The sequence below is a fragment of the Perca fluviatilis genome, chromosome 4, assembly GCF_010015445.1.
Source record: "Perca fluviatilis chromosome 4, GENO_Pfluv_1.0, whole genome shotgun sequence".
NCBI classification, from domain to species: domain Eukaryota; kingdom Metazoa; phylum Chordata; class Actinopteri; order Perciformes; family Percidae; genus Perca; species Perca fluviatilis.
Genome location: NC_053115.1, coordinates 11,114,421 through 11,134,637, shown reverse-complemented (window position 1 = coordinate 11,134,637; position 20,217 = coordinate 11,114,421). Strand labels below are relative to the sequence as shown.

Below are 20,217 nucleotides of genomic sequence, written 5' to 3'. Positions count from 1 at the left end.
TGTTGGGTGAAAGCACAGTATAGTGCTGCAAAACTCATCACCAGTTCCATTTACACAAACATACAGGAACAAATAATTACAGCCTCTTTCGCAATCGTTCAAAAGCCCATGTGCACCGACATCATGGGAGGTGGAGTTGTAAAGTTGAATCATGCAGACTGTCATAGCCACTCCTTTGGTTACTCATTGACCCCTGTCTGCCTGGAGTCTAAAATCCAAGAGGCGCTGTCAAGTCTGCAACCAGGTATGCATGCTCATATTTACCATCTACACAACAACAGTTACCATCACTGCATTAAGGGGTTATTTGGTATTTGGAGAGGAACACAGGCCAAGAAAACAACTACTAATTGAGCACTCCCGACCAGCAGGTAGAAGGACACATAGCATTATAGGGGATTTAATGAAGAGCGCAGACTGTATTACTGAATACTTTGGCTTATTTTAGCGCTCACTCACCACAGCAGTGTTTCGTTTCTCTTGCAGAATTTCACAAGTCCTAAAAAAAAATAAAACCCTAAATTAAACAAACTTAATCTAACAAGAAATGTCTTTTATAAATCAACTATTCGCACAAAATGAATGTAATTATATGTTTTCCATTTGTTACAATATATGTGAGTTAAGGACAATGGCGCTGTCAAAATGAAGTTCATAAACTAATGTTAATTTCTAGACAAAACTAAATGGACCATAGTTACACAGCAAATGTACACAGCGCAAGTACAACCAAGTTTTATTTCTAATCGCAGCTTACTGAAGTTTACTGAAAAAGGTTCAAATTGCACTTTATTAAGAGGTTTTGAATATTCTAAATGTTATTCTGCAATATGGCCAGTAATGCTAAGATGTTCCAAACACCAACTACTCCAAAGCTCCATCCTAAAATAAAGCAGCAGGACAAGAAAGACAAAACATAGCTAAAGTAACATGGAGATGAGACGTACCTTAGAAAAAGACAAGACGTTACACCCAAGAGAGTGAAGAGGAGATAATACTGAGAAAGAAGAAGTTGAGGCAACCCAAACAGACTATCTACCAGGCAGGAACTGCCTTTCTTAACTCTACCATCAGCATAAGAGAGCAAGACAGACCCGAGGAGGGGGAGAAGGAGGAAGAGTTGGGTGCAACTGAAAGCAGAGGAGAGGATCAGGGTAGAGAGGGGGACGGGTTCAAATGAATGCCCCCCCCCCCAACAAACACACACACACACAAAAAAAACACACACACAGCTATGCCAGCTCCAACCCAGCTGCCTGGAAACTCAAGTAAGAGACACTACTCACGCAAATGACTGAAAAACAGTCTCTGTCTGTGGCAGGCTGAGCACGTTACAGCAGGTGAAGGACAATGTTGTGAAATAAGTAAACTTGAGGCCAAGCAGAGCTATTATCAACAGAGGCATGCCCAACTAAAGGAGTGGTATCCCAAAGGTATATAAAAAGGTGTTATCAGCCCCTCCTTCGCAACGTCAGCGCACACTCTTCTTAGGTTACTCATGACTCACATTCACTTTTACCACATTTTGATGTTAAATTCAATTCAGATAATGAACAGATTATTAAGATATGATCTCTTCTGCAAAGCACAACAGGATGTCATCAGGAGACCAACTATATTTTTACATTTTAACCTGATAATGAATGCTAGATAGAGCAGAGTATCATCGGTACAGAAGTTACTTGGACTCCAATGTTTCCCAGACTGAGAGGAGACACAGCAGAAACAGAGCCAGATGACTACCAGATCCACTTGGCCCAACTTAGCATTAGCATGACTAGCATGGCTAACATGCCAGAGACTCCGTTCAGAAGCCCGAGCAGCACATTCCATAGTTTCATTATGGACACAGCACAGCCCACTGTTTACACTACTGCAGCCTGCTACTGTGTGTGTGTGTGTGTGTGTGTGTGTGTGTGTGTGTGTGTGTGTGTGTGTGTGTGTGTGTGTGTGTGTGTGTGTGTGTGTCCTCATCCTTTACTTGGTAGTAGCAAAAAACACACCCATAGAATTAAAGAGGCAGAAACAACATCAATATTTATAATAAAAAAGTATTGGTGTATGATAAAACTTGACATTCAAAGATGTATTAAACCAACCAACAGACAGGTGCAGTCTCTACTTCTGGTCCAGTGAAAGGGGAAGTCAGCAAGATTGGGAACTTATTCTAAGAGGTTTTCCTGTGTTTAAAACATAGAGGTTAAGCCGACTTCTTCTTTACAACATTTCCCACGATGCAGCTGATTTTTATAGTAATGACATCACCCACAGTCTACTTAGTCCTCCTTAATATTCATTGCGGTTTACAAATGTACACGATTAGAAACAAAACTGGATCAGACAAGTCCAGACATTCATCTAGGGTGAAGTGAAGACAGGCCAAAACATAATTTAGATTTCATCAGAAACTTGAAATACTGCATAAATAAATAGCAAGCATATCTAAATGCCTCAGTACATTATCTGCTGCTGATATCAGAATAAAGTTTTACTGCAGCTGGTGGAGACCTCAGTAAACAGATGCCAGTCCAGATGGTTTACACAAGAAATGTTAATCAACTTAGCACAAGAGCTGAACTGGCTTTGACCCTGGTTGTAAAACCAGGCTAAAACACTAACCCCCAGGCTATATGAAATACATATTCTCTTGGCTTGTGGGAGATTTGTATACTAACTTCAATGTATCAGAGAGCTCATTGAAATCAGCAGCTCATTTCCTTCAACAAAGTGGTTGTAATACAGTCCTATAATTTAAAGGATGTAGGCTAAGCATAACATATAGAAACTACCAGCTTAAGGGTTGCATTTGTTCACTGAACACTGCATGCTAGGCATGCTCTGACCCATCCACAAATTATACAAATACACAGAGGTGTGTCAGCGTCCTTGGCCAAGAGAACATACCGTGACACAAAGACTCTAGTGCAAAGCACAGAGTAGTTCCCCAGTGACCAAAAATGGAACTACAGTAAAATGAGGAACTCATAACAGACACCCAAGTGCTTAATCTTAAAAATGAGCCTCCTGAATCATTCTTATCCTTTATAAGGAGAGGCACGAACTTTTGGACATAACTTAAAACATGATAAAACTTGTGTTTGTTATAAGAACAATGCTATGTAAAAACCTTGAGATACCCAAGCTCCTCAGGAGCAGGCAGTTGTGAGAGGGCGACGGCTCTAACAAGATCTAACAAACTGCCTTCATCAAATACAGTCCGCCCTCTTTGAACAACGAAAAACACCAGCATTCTGTTAGCTTACACTAAATGTGACATGGCAGGGCACAGCTGGGCTTAAACAATGAGGAATGGCGGTGGGAGTGTTGAGAGAGATAGCGAGTGAAACTGAGGTGTGTGTGTGTGTGTGTGTGTGTGTGTGTGTGTGTGTGTGTGTGTGTGTGTGTGTGTGTGTGTGTGTGTGTGTGTGTGTGTGTGCGCAGACGCAGCGGGCAAATCCTCAGAGGCTAAAATGTGGGTTGACGTAGATTAAGGAGACTCCCTTCCTCCCAGATGAATGGTGCGCATTTTAATTACACGAACGCTGCTGTGCATAGGGCTCATTACTGGAAAGAGAAAGAGAGAGAGAGATAAAAAGGGGACTAGAAAGATTGGAGTGGGCAGAAGAAGGGATAAGGAAGACAGAGAAAATTAGAAATGAAGGGAGGGGATTGCAGGAAAATGAGGGTATGGAAAGGAAACCATTTGAAGAGTTGAGTATGTTAACAGCAAAGGGAAGGACATATTGCAACATTGTATAGTCAAAATCAACATATAAATATAATTAAGCAAAGCAATTCTGGAGCACTACGTTTACTCTCTGGGGTTTGATATATAAGTCCTCAAGCGTCAACAGAAGCAAGCTTCCATTATCTCTGACAGGACATCCTGCCTGCTTGATACCACACACACTGCTTGTGGCCATATCAGTGCTGACCACTGCATAGAGTGAATCAATGCTGTCTACTACACAACACATCTTGTTTATTTAGCTGGTGGCGGTTCATTTCAGGGAATGGGTCCTATAAAATGTAATGTAACAAAACACATCCTTTTGCAACCTGCAGGGGGTGATGTCGAGTCGTGTGTGTGAGACTGGAGCACACTCCTGGCTTATTCTTCTAAGGGCTGGTATACAAAGCAGGCTTTATCTGTGTGGTTCATAAACGCCAAGGCATTTCCTGAGATATGCACTGACACCAAAGTGAAACTAACAGAATGAATATCAGCCGCAAGATTCTGTCTGTGCAGCAAGTTTACCTGTGTTCTCTGACCTCCTTTCTGCATCTTTCTACCCTCGTTCCTTTAATTTCTTCCCTGATGTGTTGCAAGGTGCACGGCGGCTGATGTGAATTCCTAACATGCCACAGCTCGTCTTTCAAATATGAGAAAAAGAGCAAGAGGCGGAGATAAATGCGAGGTGCACACCAGCTGAACAAGATAGTGTGATAAGACAGACAAGGAGGACAGATGAGAGAAAACAAAATGTCCCCTGTGAGACAAAGATATTTTGTACATAATCTGTTTGGAGTCTAAATGTAATATTATAAAAAAGAAATTTGTAAAAACAATCTCTATTGTATGGAACAGCCTTCTGTTACTACTCTGTGAGTGTGCGTCGACATGAAGTGACAGTCTTTCATGTTCTGTTGCGAGAGGGATGGCCTTTTGAATGTGACACAAGCTGACAGAGCATCACACAGCTTCCACCAGAAGGAAAACAGAAGAAATAAGGACAAGAGGGGCGCACATGCACTTACACTTGAGTCCCCTTTGGGCTCATGCTAGACAGCAGAAGGCCCGTGCCTGTGTTCATTTGGAGCGCTTCAGCGGGCACACAAGTGCAAAATTAAAACACATGCACGCACACACACACACACACACACACACACACACACACACACACACACACACACACACACACACACACACACACACACACACACACACACACACACACACACACACACGAACAACACAGGTGCCTCTCAGCTAGGCTGCCCACACATAACAGAAACAGACTGAGGCATCGAGGCCCACTATAAATACCATCCAGCCTGACCCTGACCTGTGGGAGCAGAGACATACAGTAGGATGATGATGGATGGCTATGCCGGTCTAAGCAACAGTAGGACATTACAGACCACCCAACCAGCCTGTACCATGCATTACATTGCATGTTGTCTCACACACTTGTACAAGTTATAAACAGGAGTCTGGTTGGAGTCTCTTTATGTTCAGATCAATGAAGTGCTAATGCTACAAAAGCTATTAAATGGAAAAGGCACCACAACCCGCACTTGCAATAAAGTCATAGAATACGACTGCTTACAAAGCAGCTTGTACTTCACTCCAAAGTAGTCAATACAATTTGCTGCAAAGTCTGTTTAATACCGGACTCAGGCCCAGATAAAGTCTGCTAATTGAGAACCTAGGTAATGCGAATTGACTGAATCCCGTTAAACAGAGATTGTGATTCCTGATAGAAGTCACTTATAGTAGTATTGTGAAAATTGTCATATTATTATGACTTAAAAGTACCGCACGCTGCCACAGCATGACCATTTTTAAATTAGGAAAAAATGACACTCCTGTCTGTATCTACACAGACTAGGTTCTGAAAAAAAAGGCTAAATGCCAGCAGGCAGCTCTTTTTTTATTTTTTATTTTTAGTAAAAAGGCTGTGATAAATCATTACCTGTCAAGCACCAAATGGCAGGCAGACAAAGTTAGCAACTAGCTGGTGAACATATAGTGGAGAATGTAGCAGCTAAAGAGCCAGATATGTCCCTCAAGAGTTGGTAGAGACCAAAAAAGGAGCTAAAAGAGAGTGAATATTGGACTTACATTCGCCTGGTGACCAAAAACACATTCTACATGAATGATAATGTTGCGCCGTATATCTGCTGGATGTGTAAACGACTGTAGTGTCAGTGTCAATGTCAGTGTTGTGTTAAAAGCTTGTTCAGTGGCTAAAAAAATATTCAAAGGAATATGACATTCGTGGGGAATATGTGCTTATTTACTTTCTTGATGATACCACTCTTACAGTATGTCTGTGTTGAGTGGGGAGCTAGAGCCGAGAGGGGATTAGCCTAGTTTAGCAGAAAGACTGGATGCAGGGGGAAGAGCTAGCATGGCTTTTTTTTTTAAGTGTTTTACATTTCTGTTTGTGTAGGATTGAACTAGTGCGCTTGAGATGTTGAGCTGTTCCCCTCTGCTTTCAATCTTTACATTAAGCTAAGATAATGTAAGCTAACCAACTCGTGGCTGAAGCCCCATAGTTTGACACACAGACATGAGAGGAATAATGCTCTTGTTATGCAACTCTAGTGGTGCAGTGGAGTAATGGCATCCTGAGAAGAGAATGAAGTCACACTTCTTGTGTCCGGCCACACGTTCTGACAAGGGTGCAGCCACCCCACACAAGTGACAGAAATAGTCATAGGCCTGACACCTTGTCGCTGTTCATTTCCACCCAGAAAGTAAAACCCTTTCAACCTCTGGTGATGAGTCCGCTTTCCCAGAAAGTATTGTATGTTTGACCTCAACATATGTATAAAAAAACCTGCCATCTACAAAGTGTAGAACAGAAAGTAAATGCTCATGTTGCCACCATATCCTCTATTATATAATTTTAAGTAATTTTTACAAACACTCCATAAAGATCCATTTATGTACCTCATATGACTTAAGTCCTCAGTCCAATCTCATCGGAGTGCTTTTCATCTTAAAGCAATCAGCACATTTACCTTACTCTGCACATTTCATTTTCCACAGATTTTTCTGTTTAACCATTCACTTCATGTGGATGAATTAGTTTCTAAAGTAGTCTATCCTCAAAACTGAATTCAAGCCACAAGGCATCTCTTTTTGCTCAGTTACAGTGGATACTGGATAATGTGAGTTTTTGGTTCATTTAATAATGTATGTCTTTATTGCACCCACCTAGATTTACTGAAAGGGTGAGAACATCCACAATATTAAACATACTTAGCAATATGTTATCATTTCTTTAAATTGCTACTTTGTGCAGCTTGAGAGCAAAACATAATCACTACAAATTATATCTATGATCTATCCATGATAGATTTTTTTGTATAGTCATCACATTGAAGCATTTACTTTTTTTATAGTGTAACTCTCGCCAAAATGCAACCTAGGGTGTTTTTGTGAATGCACCTGAGTCAAACTTTAGTTTAAAAGCATAATTAGGACGGAAACGCAACTTTTAAAATTCACCGTATCTTCGTTTTTTGGTCAAATGGCCTTTTGAATGGGAGTTCTATAGGGACACTGCTATGATAGCATCAAAATCAACATTTTTAAAACACTAAGAAGGCTCGACACAACATGAAACTTTGCTCGAAGTATCGCCAGGGTCTCTACACATGAACTCGAGCATTGAGAACATTGTGTACACAGAGTTTACTACAAAGAAAGGTTTTGAACGACTTACTTTAGCAGTTGCTGTTTCTGGGCGCTACCATCTCGCCAGTCAATAAGTGTCGATCTCCAAATGCGAATGAACGGACTCCATAGGAGGAAATGTCATTCTTATAGGAGGCTCCTTTTTCAACGACAAGGTCAATATTGTTTTTCACTAAAGACAAAACAACAACTTATCCGTGCATTTATATGGAACTAAGCTTTACGAGCTTTCCATCTTTACTCTCCTCCATGTTACGTTGCATTCGGAGATGGTAGCGGCCGGAAACAACAACAACTGCTAAAGTAAGTCGTTCAAAACCTTTTCAGTAAACTCTGTGTACACAAACAATGTTCTCAATGCTCGAGTTCATGTGTAGAGCCCCTGGTGATACTTCGAGCTAAGTTTCATGTTGTGTCTAGCCTTCTTAGTGTTTTAAAAATGTTGATTTTGATGCTATCATAGAAGTGTCCCTATAGCACTCCCATTCAAAAGGCCATTTGACCGAAAAATTAAGATACATTAAATTTTAAAAGTTGCGTTTCCGTCCTAATTATGCTTTTAAACTAAAATTTGACTCAGGTGCATTCACAAAAACACCCTAGGTTGCATTTTGGCGAGAGTTACGCTTTAACTTGCACTTTTCACCTCCTCTTCTGCCTGCTTCTCACTTACTTCTGATTATCTGCCTGATTCTTTTTCTACCATTTAATTTGTAACTGCTTTTATTGTGCCATTATGGATTGTGAGTTGTGTTTGCACTGTTTTTAATCCTTGCTGCGGGGGTAATACATATCTATTGAACTGAATTATTACATTTGAGTAAAACTGTTAAATGCTTTTTGAGTGTATGGATAATGTATCCACCTCTACATGTGACTATTAGGACTAAATGAAAAAAGTGAGATAAGAATATCCTTAACTAAAAAAAACAATACCAGTCAAAAGATAAAACACACTCTCCTCTTGCTGTCTACCAACTACCTCCTCTCCCTTTCACTTCACTTCAATTCCCTACAGAGAAAGGCTTACAAAGGAACACAGAGGCGCAAAACCTTTCCTGTGGTTTACACATTGCCCCTGTGGTTATTTTAAGCATCTGTGTGCATGTAACAGCGGTGAGAACACTTCAAACATGTTTCAGCAGTACTGAGGTGCATTTATTAAAGACAGTATGAACAATTGCTTATGTTTAGTTGAATTGCAAACAAAAGTCAAGACAAGTGGAAGTAAGACTAGCCACTGAAGAAGACATTTTAACATTCATTCAAACACCTTATTCAGTAATACTGAAATTCCAGCATTTGTCCTGTGGTGATGCCACTACGGCGAGTGGAAGACAATTTCACCTGCTGGTGTAATTAAGGCAGTTGACTGTTTACACCACTCAAAAGCAAGGCACTTTCTAAATGTGTGCTGTGTGATGTCCCAATTGCACAGTAACTACAACTATTTTTGCTATTCCACATTATGATTTATCCCCTCTTAAAGGAACATGCCGACTTATACATGTTGCGATTTGTAGAATCACAGTGTGTACAAAAAACAATGTAACATGAGACACTGCCATCCTCTAACTGTAAACAAACCGGGAACTATATTCTCAGGCGGAAGAATATAGTACTTGGGCGGAGTGATTTGCTTTGCAGCAAGCCTGTCTGAGAATATAGTTCCCGGTTTGTTTACGGTTAGAAGATGGCTGTGTCTCATGTTACGTTGTTTTTTGTACACGCTATGTAAATAGGAACATGTTGGCGTTATTTTGTCACTTATTCAGAGCAGTAGGCTAGTTGGAACCAGTTACCTGCAGGTTCTGTGCTAGGCTAAGCTACCGGTGGGGCCGTCAGACAGCGTTACAACACGCACAGACACGAGAAGGGTATGTATCGACTTGTCTTACTCTGGGAGTTACGGTGAATAAGCTAAACTCCCAATAAGTCGGCGTGTTCCTATAACTACTCAGTAGTTATATTATTATAACTATATCTATCTATCTATCTATATCAAAATACATTTTTAATGTCAACTATTCACCATGTTGTGCTGCATGCTGAAAGGAACCTGATATTATGTACTGTAATTACAAAAGTGGCAATAATGTCATTCTGTACATGCTTTATTTTACTGATTTAATAATTAATGCATTTATTACAACAAATATTTATTATACAAAGTAAATATGAAACCTACACACAATTCAATCGAGGCACCTAATAATTGTGATTTTGAACTTTATTTGAGCTTTAACAAAAAAGAAATGTCTTACCAAATCACTAGCGCTTTCTGGAGCTTTTTTAACGGAGAATACACCATCTGGTCATTAAGACTATGAGACGTGGTTGAAAGCTCTGGAGAAAGTGATCAGTAACAGGATCGTGAGTTAAAATTTGTTTTTGTCAGTTTGCTACAATCATAGTCTCGCTTTGCCAGAAAAAAGTCCTCTGGTTTATTGGCATTTCTATTAACCAATCCCGATCGCTAAGCTCCGCACGGAAGGAACTTGTTTTGGTGGAACGTGTATGTTTCGAAAGCTGTTTTAGTTGTGCGAGAGAAAACTCAGATTGGACAGATAGTCTAGCTAGCTGTCTCAATTTAAAATGCAGAGCAGTTAACCATAGTCTTCATAAATCCACTGGAGTTTAAAATTTCCTGCAGCACCGGAGCAATCCTGGAAGAGGAATGTCAAGGATATAGACTACTAAAATCAGAACCCAGATCTGGTTAAGTGGCAGAAAAAAAGTAGATGGCTGACTGAATGGACAGTTTTCCCCTTCTCCTAATCAGTTCTGTCTGGTTCTGTCTTTTCTGGGTTGAAGTAGGTCACAGCACCAGAAACAAGCTGCTCTTTGTCCCCCTCTGGCAGGACGAGGACAGAGGAAAGAGGATGAAGGGGTTTGTCAGGTCTGCAAAGCAGGCCAAATCAATCCATTGAAAAACAGTCAGCTCAGCGTGGGTGCCAGTATGTGTGTATAAACTCTTCTAAAGCCAACACCCCTATAAACCTGTGGAGTAGTAATCCTAATCAAGCACCACTGATGCTATCATTAACCCTAGTGGGGTCTAGATCGGGCTTCCTGGCTGATACTCTTTATTAAACCAGATACTGATTGTAAATCCAACTAAAGCACAAGCAATATGACACACACACACACACACACAAATTAATCAAAGGCCTTCATTGTGGTGGCTTTATTTCCCAAATAGGGCAGTAGCAGCAGTGTGTTTGTGACTATTTAAACACGCGCCAAGGCCAGAGGAAACCTGCCGGGCACAAACCCATTTCCTAATAAAACAGCGATGTGTTATCTAAGCCTGCAGCCTTGCCAACCATACAACCTCTTAGAAAAATGACATTTAGGAGCCAATTAGAGAAAAGCCTAAACAAAGCCATGCAGGTGCTTTTGAAAAGGCCATCTCTGACACCGTAAGAGCTCCATTTCATATGACAAATACGCATTCATTGAACTGAAGCAAAGGACCACAATTTCAACAGCGGTTACCTTTTGAAACATTGGGGTTGATTCGTTTTTGTGCTACCAATCTAATTTTGATTCATATTCAAATACTGTGGCATCTTTATCTTTTGGTGCAAAACTGTTATACCAGCTGTTTTCCTCTTACAGCTTGCATCAGAGGATCAGCGGCATCACATCGACCGAGCTGTCAGTCACTGTCCGACTGAGTGCTGGGATGAGAATCTCACAAAGTCAGCAGGGAACTCAATTCATCAGACCACAGCAGGATGGTGGGGGGCAGATAAGAGCTTATATATACCCATACTTCAAAATGTGTTGTAACTGCACCCTGTTTTCTCCTTACTTTGCTTTATATCTTCATTGACAAAATGCTACATCAAGCTAATGAGCTGTCCCGGTTGCCTAGGAAACAAAATGGGAAACCGCAAGAAAGAAATACAGGATTTAATGAGACCAAAGCAAACCGGTTCCTTCCGCTCACATTAAGGAAGTCACGAAAAATAGGACAGGATGAGGCATGTCCACCAGTTAGTATGACTAACACGATGTCTGTGACCAATAGGCTATTCTGTTGATGAGCAGCAAAGAATACTCATGACTACCACTACAACGGAGAGGTCACTAATAAGGGCATTTCCTGTCACAAGACGTGAGTCCGGCTGGAGGAGAAGCTGCCCAAGAAAAAGGGCTCATTGAGCTCAGAGGAACATAACTGGCACATGCAGTAAGTAACTATACTGTATGATGTGCTGGTCTTTAATTTAAGTGACACAGATCCTAACCACAGACAGATTTCGCTTGAATCTTAGTCTATATCCACAAAAAATTCCACCGTAAATTCAGCCGGATGTCCCTCTTTTCGGCCGGACGTCCGTTACCTTCCGCTTTCTTTGTGTTGTAATTCTAAACTCCGGTGGACTACGGTTAACTGCTCCTCAGATCTCTGCAGGGTAAATCAAGACAGCTAGCTAGACTATCTGTCCAATCTGAGTTTTCTGTTGCACAACTAAAACAACTTTTGAACGTACACATGTTCCACTCAAACAAGTTCCTTCCCGAGGATATTTTGCTGCGGCACTCAGGCTTCGTCCGGCGCTTAGCACCGCCCTAGACTGATTATGACTGGTTTAAAGAAATGCCAAAAAACCAGAGCATGTTTTCCATGTTTTTTATCTTCCATCCCAGAATGCTGTGTGGACTAGCCAGACCTTCCTCCGCAGCGCTGTGGAGGAAGGTCTGGCAATGCGAGACTACTTGAATCCCAATATGCCTGTTCCACAGACAGGGGTTAGATTAAGCCAGGAGTAGGCCTTAATGTGTACTTGTTAAACTACAACATTTGAGCAGCTTTCATGACGGTGGCTTAAAGGCACACTATGCCAGATTTGTACCTTAATATAACAGCTTCAAAGTAACTTCGATGGTAAACAAACTCGTAGTAGGGCAAATCATTCCGATAGCAAAGCAGGGGGGGGGGGGGACACGCCGCTGGCAAAAACAGCAATGCAAGTTTGGTAGGTAAATCTCGTGTCTGTTTGCCTGTTCGATCCTACTGAACAGGTACCGGTATACAGGGGGGAGGGGATCAGGCCGTGAGTGCAGAGACAGCTCTGCGTGACACAAACGTTAAATACAAGGACTCCACAGCAACGCTAGGGGTTGCGGTTTGACAAAAAACAGAAACTGCATAATATGCCTTTAAATTTGGCTTAGTTAAGCCTCATTAGGTTAAGTATGAGCACATGCTGTTGGTCTAATGGTGCTCCTAAAAAAAACCTTATGAAATAGAAAACACAATCACTGATGTGAATCTGGAGACAAAACAATGGCAGGGGAAAAAAAGAAAAAAAAAAAAAAACTTGAGTATGAAAGAGCGCTTCTAAAAGCAAACTGAGTCCGGCTACAATTTGCAGTGAATTCAATGCAAACGAAAATGTAACCACAAGAAGAACGTCAGGTGAGATATCTAGATTATAATCAGTATTTCGGATTTCTCATCTTCATGCGTATGTGACATAATTTATATGAAATGATATCTGCCCTTATAGACTCCGATGATGAACCTTAAACTAGCTTTAAAAAGAATCAATGCAGGGTGCCAGGGTAGAGTGGACACCCATATAGAGGTTTACTCCTCGACGCAGCGGGCCCAGGTTTGACTCCGACCTGCGGCCCTTTGACGTTCCCCCTCTCTCTCTCTCCCCTTTCATGTCTTCAGCTGTCTTATAAAAATAAAAAGGCCAAAAATGCCCCAAATAAATTCTTTAAAAAATAAAAATATTATCAATGCAGAGATCAGAAGAGAGCGATTTAAGACTGTAAGTGGACCACCAAAAAAGAAAAAGATTGAGTGACTTGTTGTCTGGAATAATAGAGTACCAGCAACCTCTGAATGGTAGATTAGACGATGACCATTTAGACAGTTCAGATGACAACCTGAGCACAAATGGTATATATATATCATCATTCTAAGGATATGAGTTTATTTTCACTAATTATTTCATATCATTATTATGTAACTCATTAAATGTCACTATTTTAATGTTGTACAGTATTTTGCGTTATTTCATAAAAGTAATTCAATGTAATTCATACTTGTCTGGCTGGTAGGGCTGCACGGAAAATATCAAATTGCGATTATTTTGACTGATATTGCGATTGCGATATGATTCACGATACTGGAGTATTTTTGTATCATTACTCTCATTTTCATTGAAAAATATATTTTAAAAAAATCCTTGCATCCTTTTGCGAGGATCTGTACTAAACAAAGATTTTTTTCTTTAGTCTGTAGGATACGATTTGTAGGCCGGGATGTCTCTGCAGCACCACAATACTTTATTTTAGAATGGTTTGACACACATTTTGCCTTTAACAAATACTGCGCCCCCCTGCGATTTGGATATTGCACTAGTTCATATTACGATTTCGATAAAATTGCAATTAATTGTGCAGCCCTACTGGCTGGTATGTACGTTAGTCTTCGTTTAGATATCAGTATTAAGGACTAATTTCAGTTTCAATTTAGTCCTAGAGTAGCTCTAATTCCAGTCTGTGCAAGTTGCTTTGAGTTAAGACAGCTTAAAACAGGCATTTTAGTCTGGCACTAGGCTGTGAAACTGGCCCAATGAGTCTAAATATGTTTTTTGGCTTAAAGCCCTATTTTCAAATAAATCCTGGTTCCAAAAAGCTACAGTAGCTGTTCAATGTGGACCCTGCAGGCTGTTGTTATGGTGGCTGAGTGTAGAGCTGTCGCTGCTTAGTCAGCTTCCTCCTCATAGCTGTCTGTCCACAGCACCAATCTGTGATCAGGAGCATGGTGTGTGTGTGTGTGTGTGTGTGTGTGTGTGTGTGTGTGTGTGTGTGTATGTATATGTGTGTGTGTGTGTGTGTATATATATATATATATATATATATATATATATATATGTGTGTGTTTACACCATATGTCTCAAAGCCCTGCAGCATTTTAATTTTAAAGTCAACCAGATGGACAAACCCTGGAGGAGATACAAGAGATTCTATCAAGCCTTCAGATGCTACATTGATTCTGTGTGTGATTTATATGCCATGCCGTATCATCTAGTGTAGGCTTGCCCCTTGTTGCATTAAGATGTAATTTGCAACAACAACTTGCCAGGTGTTTGAGCTCAAGTGAAGGTGAAGTTAACTGAAGGGGGATTTTTGAGATAATGGGAACTTCCAAGGCCGGACTGACTTCGCTTAAAAGAGTCCTAAGTGATTTAGTGTTGCATTTCCTTAAAGTTGGGGGACTTGCAAGAGACAGATTAAAAAAAGATTGGTCATAATTCAAGAAGTAGAGGCAGATATATCCTTTATTTTAGCCTCTAGTAACGACTTTTGTAAGAACATCTCTGCCAGGTAAAATGTTTTGGTAAATACTTTTTGAAAATCCAAGCCCTCCGTTTGTAACCTCTAACTTCCTTGAACTTTCTTTATTTTTGTGTGTAATTTTAACAGTTGGATTTTGGTTCAGATTAAACAAACAAGATATAATGTCATCAGCTTCATGGGTGCTGGTAGGCATTTAGTTACCTTTGGACAGAGCAGGCTAGCGGTCTCCCCCGGTTTCCAGGCTTTATGCTAAGCTAACCAGCTTCTGGCTGTAGCTTCATATTAACCATACAGACATGAGAGTGGTATCAATCTTCTCACCAAGACAGGAAATAAGTGTAATTCCCAAAATATCAAACTATTGATATAAAGTCTTTCTTTCTATAGAAGATCAATTATTCTGATCATATTAACAGAATCTAAAAGTCATATATGCATTTTTGCCTAATACTGATTTCCCCTTAAATCACATTCAGGACTTCTAAAAGGAGGGTTATGCACATTGCCAAATTACTTCTTAGATTCCATAAAGATTCCTTCAGAATTTGAACTAATTCACTAGTTATTGCACTGTATGCACTATAGAGTTACTGATCCATCACTGCATCATAAGTCAAATGAAGTAGAAGGTTGACTATTGAAACAACAGTGTCCGACAAGGCTGTACTGCTAGTGGGCAGAAGGTAAATTAGGTTATTATACAAACCGTGTCCCTGATAGCATGAAAAACAACCACACAGGCATAAATGATATCCGTTTCACAGTCCAAGAGAGTATGTTGAGGAAATGTCACGTTTCTTTTGGTGTTGCCTATAAACAATGAACCAACCTAAATTTAGACTTGGTTGAGTATCTAGGCTACATCAGATCTCATTTGCAGTAAGTAAAAAAACTAATTTGCCCACTTCGCCCACTCCATGAGTGACATTTCCAACGCTGCAGCTGCTGTGCTGACAGGGCTCTGGGGAATCACTTCACTTCAAATGATGCCACTAAAGCGACAGTAAAAACAAATCAGTGAGAAAGAAATAGAGCAGTGATTGTATTTGCAGGCATAAAAAGGAAATACTGAAAGGTACTGCGGATCAAAGTCAGTAAAAGGAAGTTCACTTTGGAGGCTATTTGACATTCATGTCTTGTTGGTGCAGGCCCAGAGCACTGAAGCAAGGAGCAACGCTTGGCAGCGCTGATAGCTGAGGAGGGGAGGTCAATGTAAGTTTGCCTCAGAACATGCCACAGCATCTAAATGGCAAAGATTCCACAAATAAAAGGAGACACAAATTATATAAATAAAGAAAACTTTTGTATCCAGTTCTCAAGACTGACTTTCATTACTGACTGGAGTTAAAAACCTCTTAATTGCAAGCGATCAAGCATCACAATCTGCCTTGATCCAAATCTTCCTAAAGGCTAATCTGCTCTCCTGCACACAGCCAGCTTTAAACTGTCAATGGCCTGCAGCTTCCTATGTGGTTCGCTACAGGAATGGTGGGGAGTAGGGAGAGAGATATAGAGAGAGGGTGGGGCAGTGCAGTGTTTAAGGAGGATACATTTTGGCTGGGGCCCAATCCCTGCATGTGGGCCTGATCCACCCCGACGTCCTGCCTGCGAGCAGCGCTAGTCTGCTCCCACGGCTGGTTCTGAAGGAAGTGTGGGGATAAGCGTGCACATGTGCAGATCACAGAAAAAGACGCTTTTAGGGAAGAAGTAGTCTTGAATTGCCAGACCTTCCTCCACAGCGCTGCGGAGGAGGGTCTGGCGAATCCACAAAGTATTCCAGGATGGGAGAAAAAATGTGCTCTGGTTTATTGGCATTTCTTTAAATCAATCACAATCGTCAATCATCGCTAAGCACCGGTGCTGCTGCAAAATAGCCTCGGGAAGGAACTTTTAGTGGAACGTGATTACGTTAAAAAGTTGTTTTAGTCGTGCAACAGAAAACTCAGATTGGACAGATCGTCTAGCTAGCTGTCTCGGTTAACCCTGCAGAGATCTGAGGAGCAGTTAACCATAGTCCTCATATATCCACCGGATTTTAAAATTCCAACACAAAGAAAGCGGAAGGTAACGGACATCCGGCCGAAAAGAGGGACATCCGGCGGGAACAGAGCAATCCCAGAAGTGGAACGTCGTGGGAATAGACTAGGGAAGAAGCAAACCTGCCAGTCAGGGTCACTGCTTTAATGTCACTGCTGTCAGGGCAATATGGGAATGAATATGGGAAGACTGTAAGGAATGAACAATAAAAGTGAGGGAAAGTGGAAGAAAAAAAGAGAGATGGAAGAGCCGGTTGGTGGAAGGTTTCTAGGTGCTGCAGGCTCAGCGCTTAAGAAGAAGGACTCCTCTGCTAAAAATACATGTAGGTTGCGTTGTCCTCTCTGGGGTCTGAAGGGAATGACTGACTGCCTGCACTGCCTCACTTCAGCTCTTTTGAAGGTGCCTTTTTTTATTATCCCTGACTGCATTTAAACCATTTTAAAACTTGAACACTTTGAATTTTCATTAACAGAGTAAAAATACAGACAAAAATGGCCCTCTGTGACTCTCACCCCAACACCATTCCTAAGGGCCTACATTTCTCAGAGTTTGTGCGCCACAGTTCTACAGGTGTCTGCTAAAACGATGACAGAATTTACAACTCTGTGACATGATAATTACACAGGGGTTGTGTAACGCTCTTTTTTTAAGCAGCTACTTTAAGGAAAGCCCTTCACCCACGTAAGGTGAGAAGGTATCCATAAATATTGACTGGATATAGAATGACTAATCTTTTTGGTACAGTCTCACCACCAAGATGTCAACCAAAGAGCTGAGTTTTGGCCCAAATACAGTATATAACCAGCTGTGGAGAAAACATGATGGCGACAACTAAAAACTTTTTTTTTTAAGTAACCAAGCCAGTTCAAATAGCCTTGCCCTGGAATGGGAAAGATATGCTACTGTAGAACAAAGCTGTATCTCTTATCTGAATGCAAGTCCACCAGCAGCTCACTGAGGGTGAAACTTTTTGGATGGCTTTTGCAAGACATTTATCATCTTTGACTTTATGAATGCATTCTAGTGCTTTTTTTTAGCATCCAATGAACCTGACTCCTTCAGTGCATTTCACAAATGTCCTGCTAAACTTAACCTTACAGTTGCCAGGGTAAAAGTCAAAGCCTTGTAAACAAACTGTACAGTCAATACTTGTAAATGAATACCAAAAGAAAGAAAAACGGATCCTTATGCAAGCCTAATTAAAAACAGTGGTTTCCTTCTGTTTATAATTAGGCTGCACATCAAGGGGGTGTGTATAAATTATTCTACGCTATTGAAGGAGATTTGTGAAATATTTCACATGGTTAGCAGCAATTTAAGTATGACCATTGATAAGATAAAACAGTGTGAAGAGTGTTTCTTTCACAATTTTTTAGCTACTAAAACAATAGCAAAAGGAACTGCCACAGAGGGAATCTGAAGAGCCAGGCTATTGTGTGCATCAACAACAATTGTGCTGAGCTCTACACATCCTCCCTGTCACCACAACCTGCTCTCAGGCATTACATTTTCTGCTGTCATCAAGTGTGCTATAATTTACTGAGTTAAGCTCATTTAGCACAGCTCTCCTGGATGTATCTGCTTCGGTGTGCCATATATGTGAGCAGCACTGGTGTGACAATCAGCTGAAATCATGAAAATGAGATGCAAGGGGCTTTAAATGGGCTACATCATAATGACCATTCAAAGTCTGGAATTACTCTTTAAATTATTGTGTATATGGTAGAGTTCTTTTCTTTATTTTTTTGATCACTGAAACCAGCTGTTACCATCCCACCTGCAGTAGAGGCACATATGTGAGCTTGGCAATCACCAGGAAGGGCTCGATGGGCCAGTGTCTTATCAAATGCCAAATGAAACGGTGGTCAAATTTATATACGTCAGCTAGTTTTTGAGCAAGACAAAAAAAAAAAGTTAGTCAAGCCCTGCACCAGCCTGCCATGCCAGGTTAATTGATGTAGAGGAATTGTAAGATGAATAACTCGCCGACAAACACTGTAAATCCACTAACAGAGGACCACGTCCTCTTGCACACACGTTTTTTACTTACTACAAACAGCCCATATAGCTTGTTAATTGGGCTAATTACCGCAATGAGACCGATAGCAGGGCTTCCTCATGTCAGCACGCGGGGCCTTTCTGGGCACATAACCTCGCGCTGAGCTGAGCGCAGCTGAACCAGGAGAACTTCACCTACCTGGACATACATTATACATTGCTGACCCAAACGGACAGCTGTAGTCAACAACCTCCTTTAAAAACCTCCGTTTGCTAACGCCAGCATTACGTGTTTCCGCAAACAATAACGTTACACTCCCACGCGACGTGTAAATGTTGCGTTCACGGCGAGCGAACTTACCTAAATCATCCATGTTGGCCGGAAATCGTTCCAATGTTGAGAACTGGACCGGTCTTCCTCTGTCGATCACAGCTGGACTGTAAGCAACCGATTCAGCTCCCAATCGCTGACCCCTCCGATCACAGATCTCCCTCGCTGAAAGCAGTGAAGTTTTCAAGTTCCCCTGCTGCTCGACTAGCCTTAAACACACACTCATACACACATACCCTGCTGCCCCCCTGGAGTCTCCAACAGCCCACATCCAGCCCCCTGCCTGCCCACTAGGCTACACACAGGGACCAGCGACATCTAGCGGCAGAGAGTGGTACTGAAGACTCACCATGTGCCAGTATGCCTACAGCCTACCTCAGAACCAGAAAAGGTTATTTCCAAGGAGGTAACACATACAGGGAATTTATCTTGGTTGTTACCGCATACATAAACAAAAAAACATATTGAACATTAATATGAAATAAACAAATACAGAAACAAATATAAACACAATAGCTGTTTAACATAAGAAAAAAGAGGCTGAATGGATTGAGTGCAGAATGTGCCATGGGCTGGTGTAAAGTCCAGGATGTAGGTCGATGCAAAGTGTGATGACTAGGGGTGAGGGTGGGGGGTTAAGAGTCATCATCATTCATTAATGGTGTAAATTGAACAATGTAAACCTTCTGTGCACCTTCTTCCTACCTCTTAGCCTTTGAGTCTTTTGTCTCTTCCCTCCTGGCTATCAATGAAGTCTTTTCTTATCTTGTTGCAGCTAATTATTGTCACTACAAGATCATTGGATGCAGCCCACATTGAGTTCAAGCCAAGTGGATAGGCTCTGTTCACTCAAATGTATCATGAGTATATAACACTAAGGTTTTGATTTGCACAAATATATGTAAAAAAAGAAAAGAAAAGAGTATTCTTATATGTTTAGTTTGATGGTGTTTTGCTTGGTGTCTGAGTATCCTTGCCATCCCTCTCTGAAGACCATTGACCTTTGAGTTATAACCTGAACCCCCTACAGGACTAGAGCCTGGGCTAAGATGATCAAGGCCCAGTTCCATGCCTTATGCTCAGGGCCGCCCCG

At 41.1% G+C, this 20,217-nt stretch overlaps 1 protein-coding gene across 4 annotated transcripts in view; it reads right to left on the bottom strand.

Annotated features, from left to right (window-relative positions):
• LOC120556879 (paxillin-like) overlaps positions 1-19,396 on the bottom strand; it is a 32,201-nt gene extending 12,805 nt beyond the window's left edge. Inside the window, exon 1 of one of the 4 annotated variants that reach the window (XM_039796692.1) lies at positions 19,155-19,396. In XM_039796692.1, coding sequence (XP_039652626.1) covers positions 19,155-19,395 — 241 coding nt within the window. In that variant the 5' untranslated portion in view covers position 19,396. Of the gene's footprint in view, positions 1-1,286; positions 1,369-18,884; positions 18,975-19,154 lie in introns of those variants that run through there. The other 3 variants (XM_039796695.1, XM_039796693.1, XM_039796694.1) reach the window with 3 other exon arrangements.
• Positions 19,397-20,217: the final 821 nt, after the last annotated feature.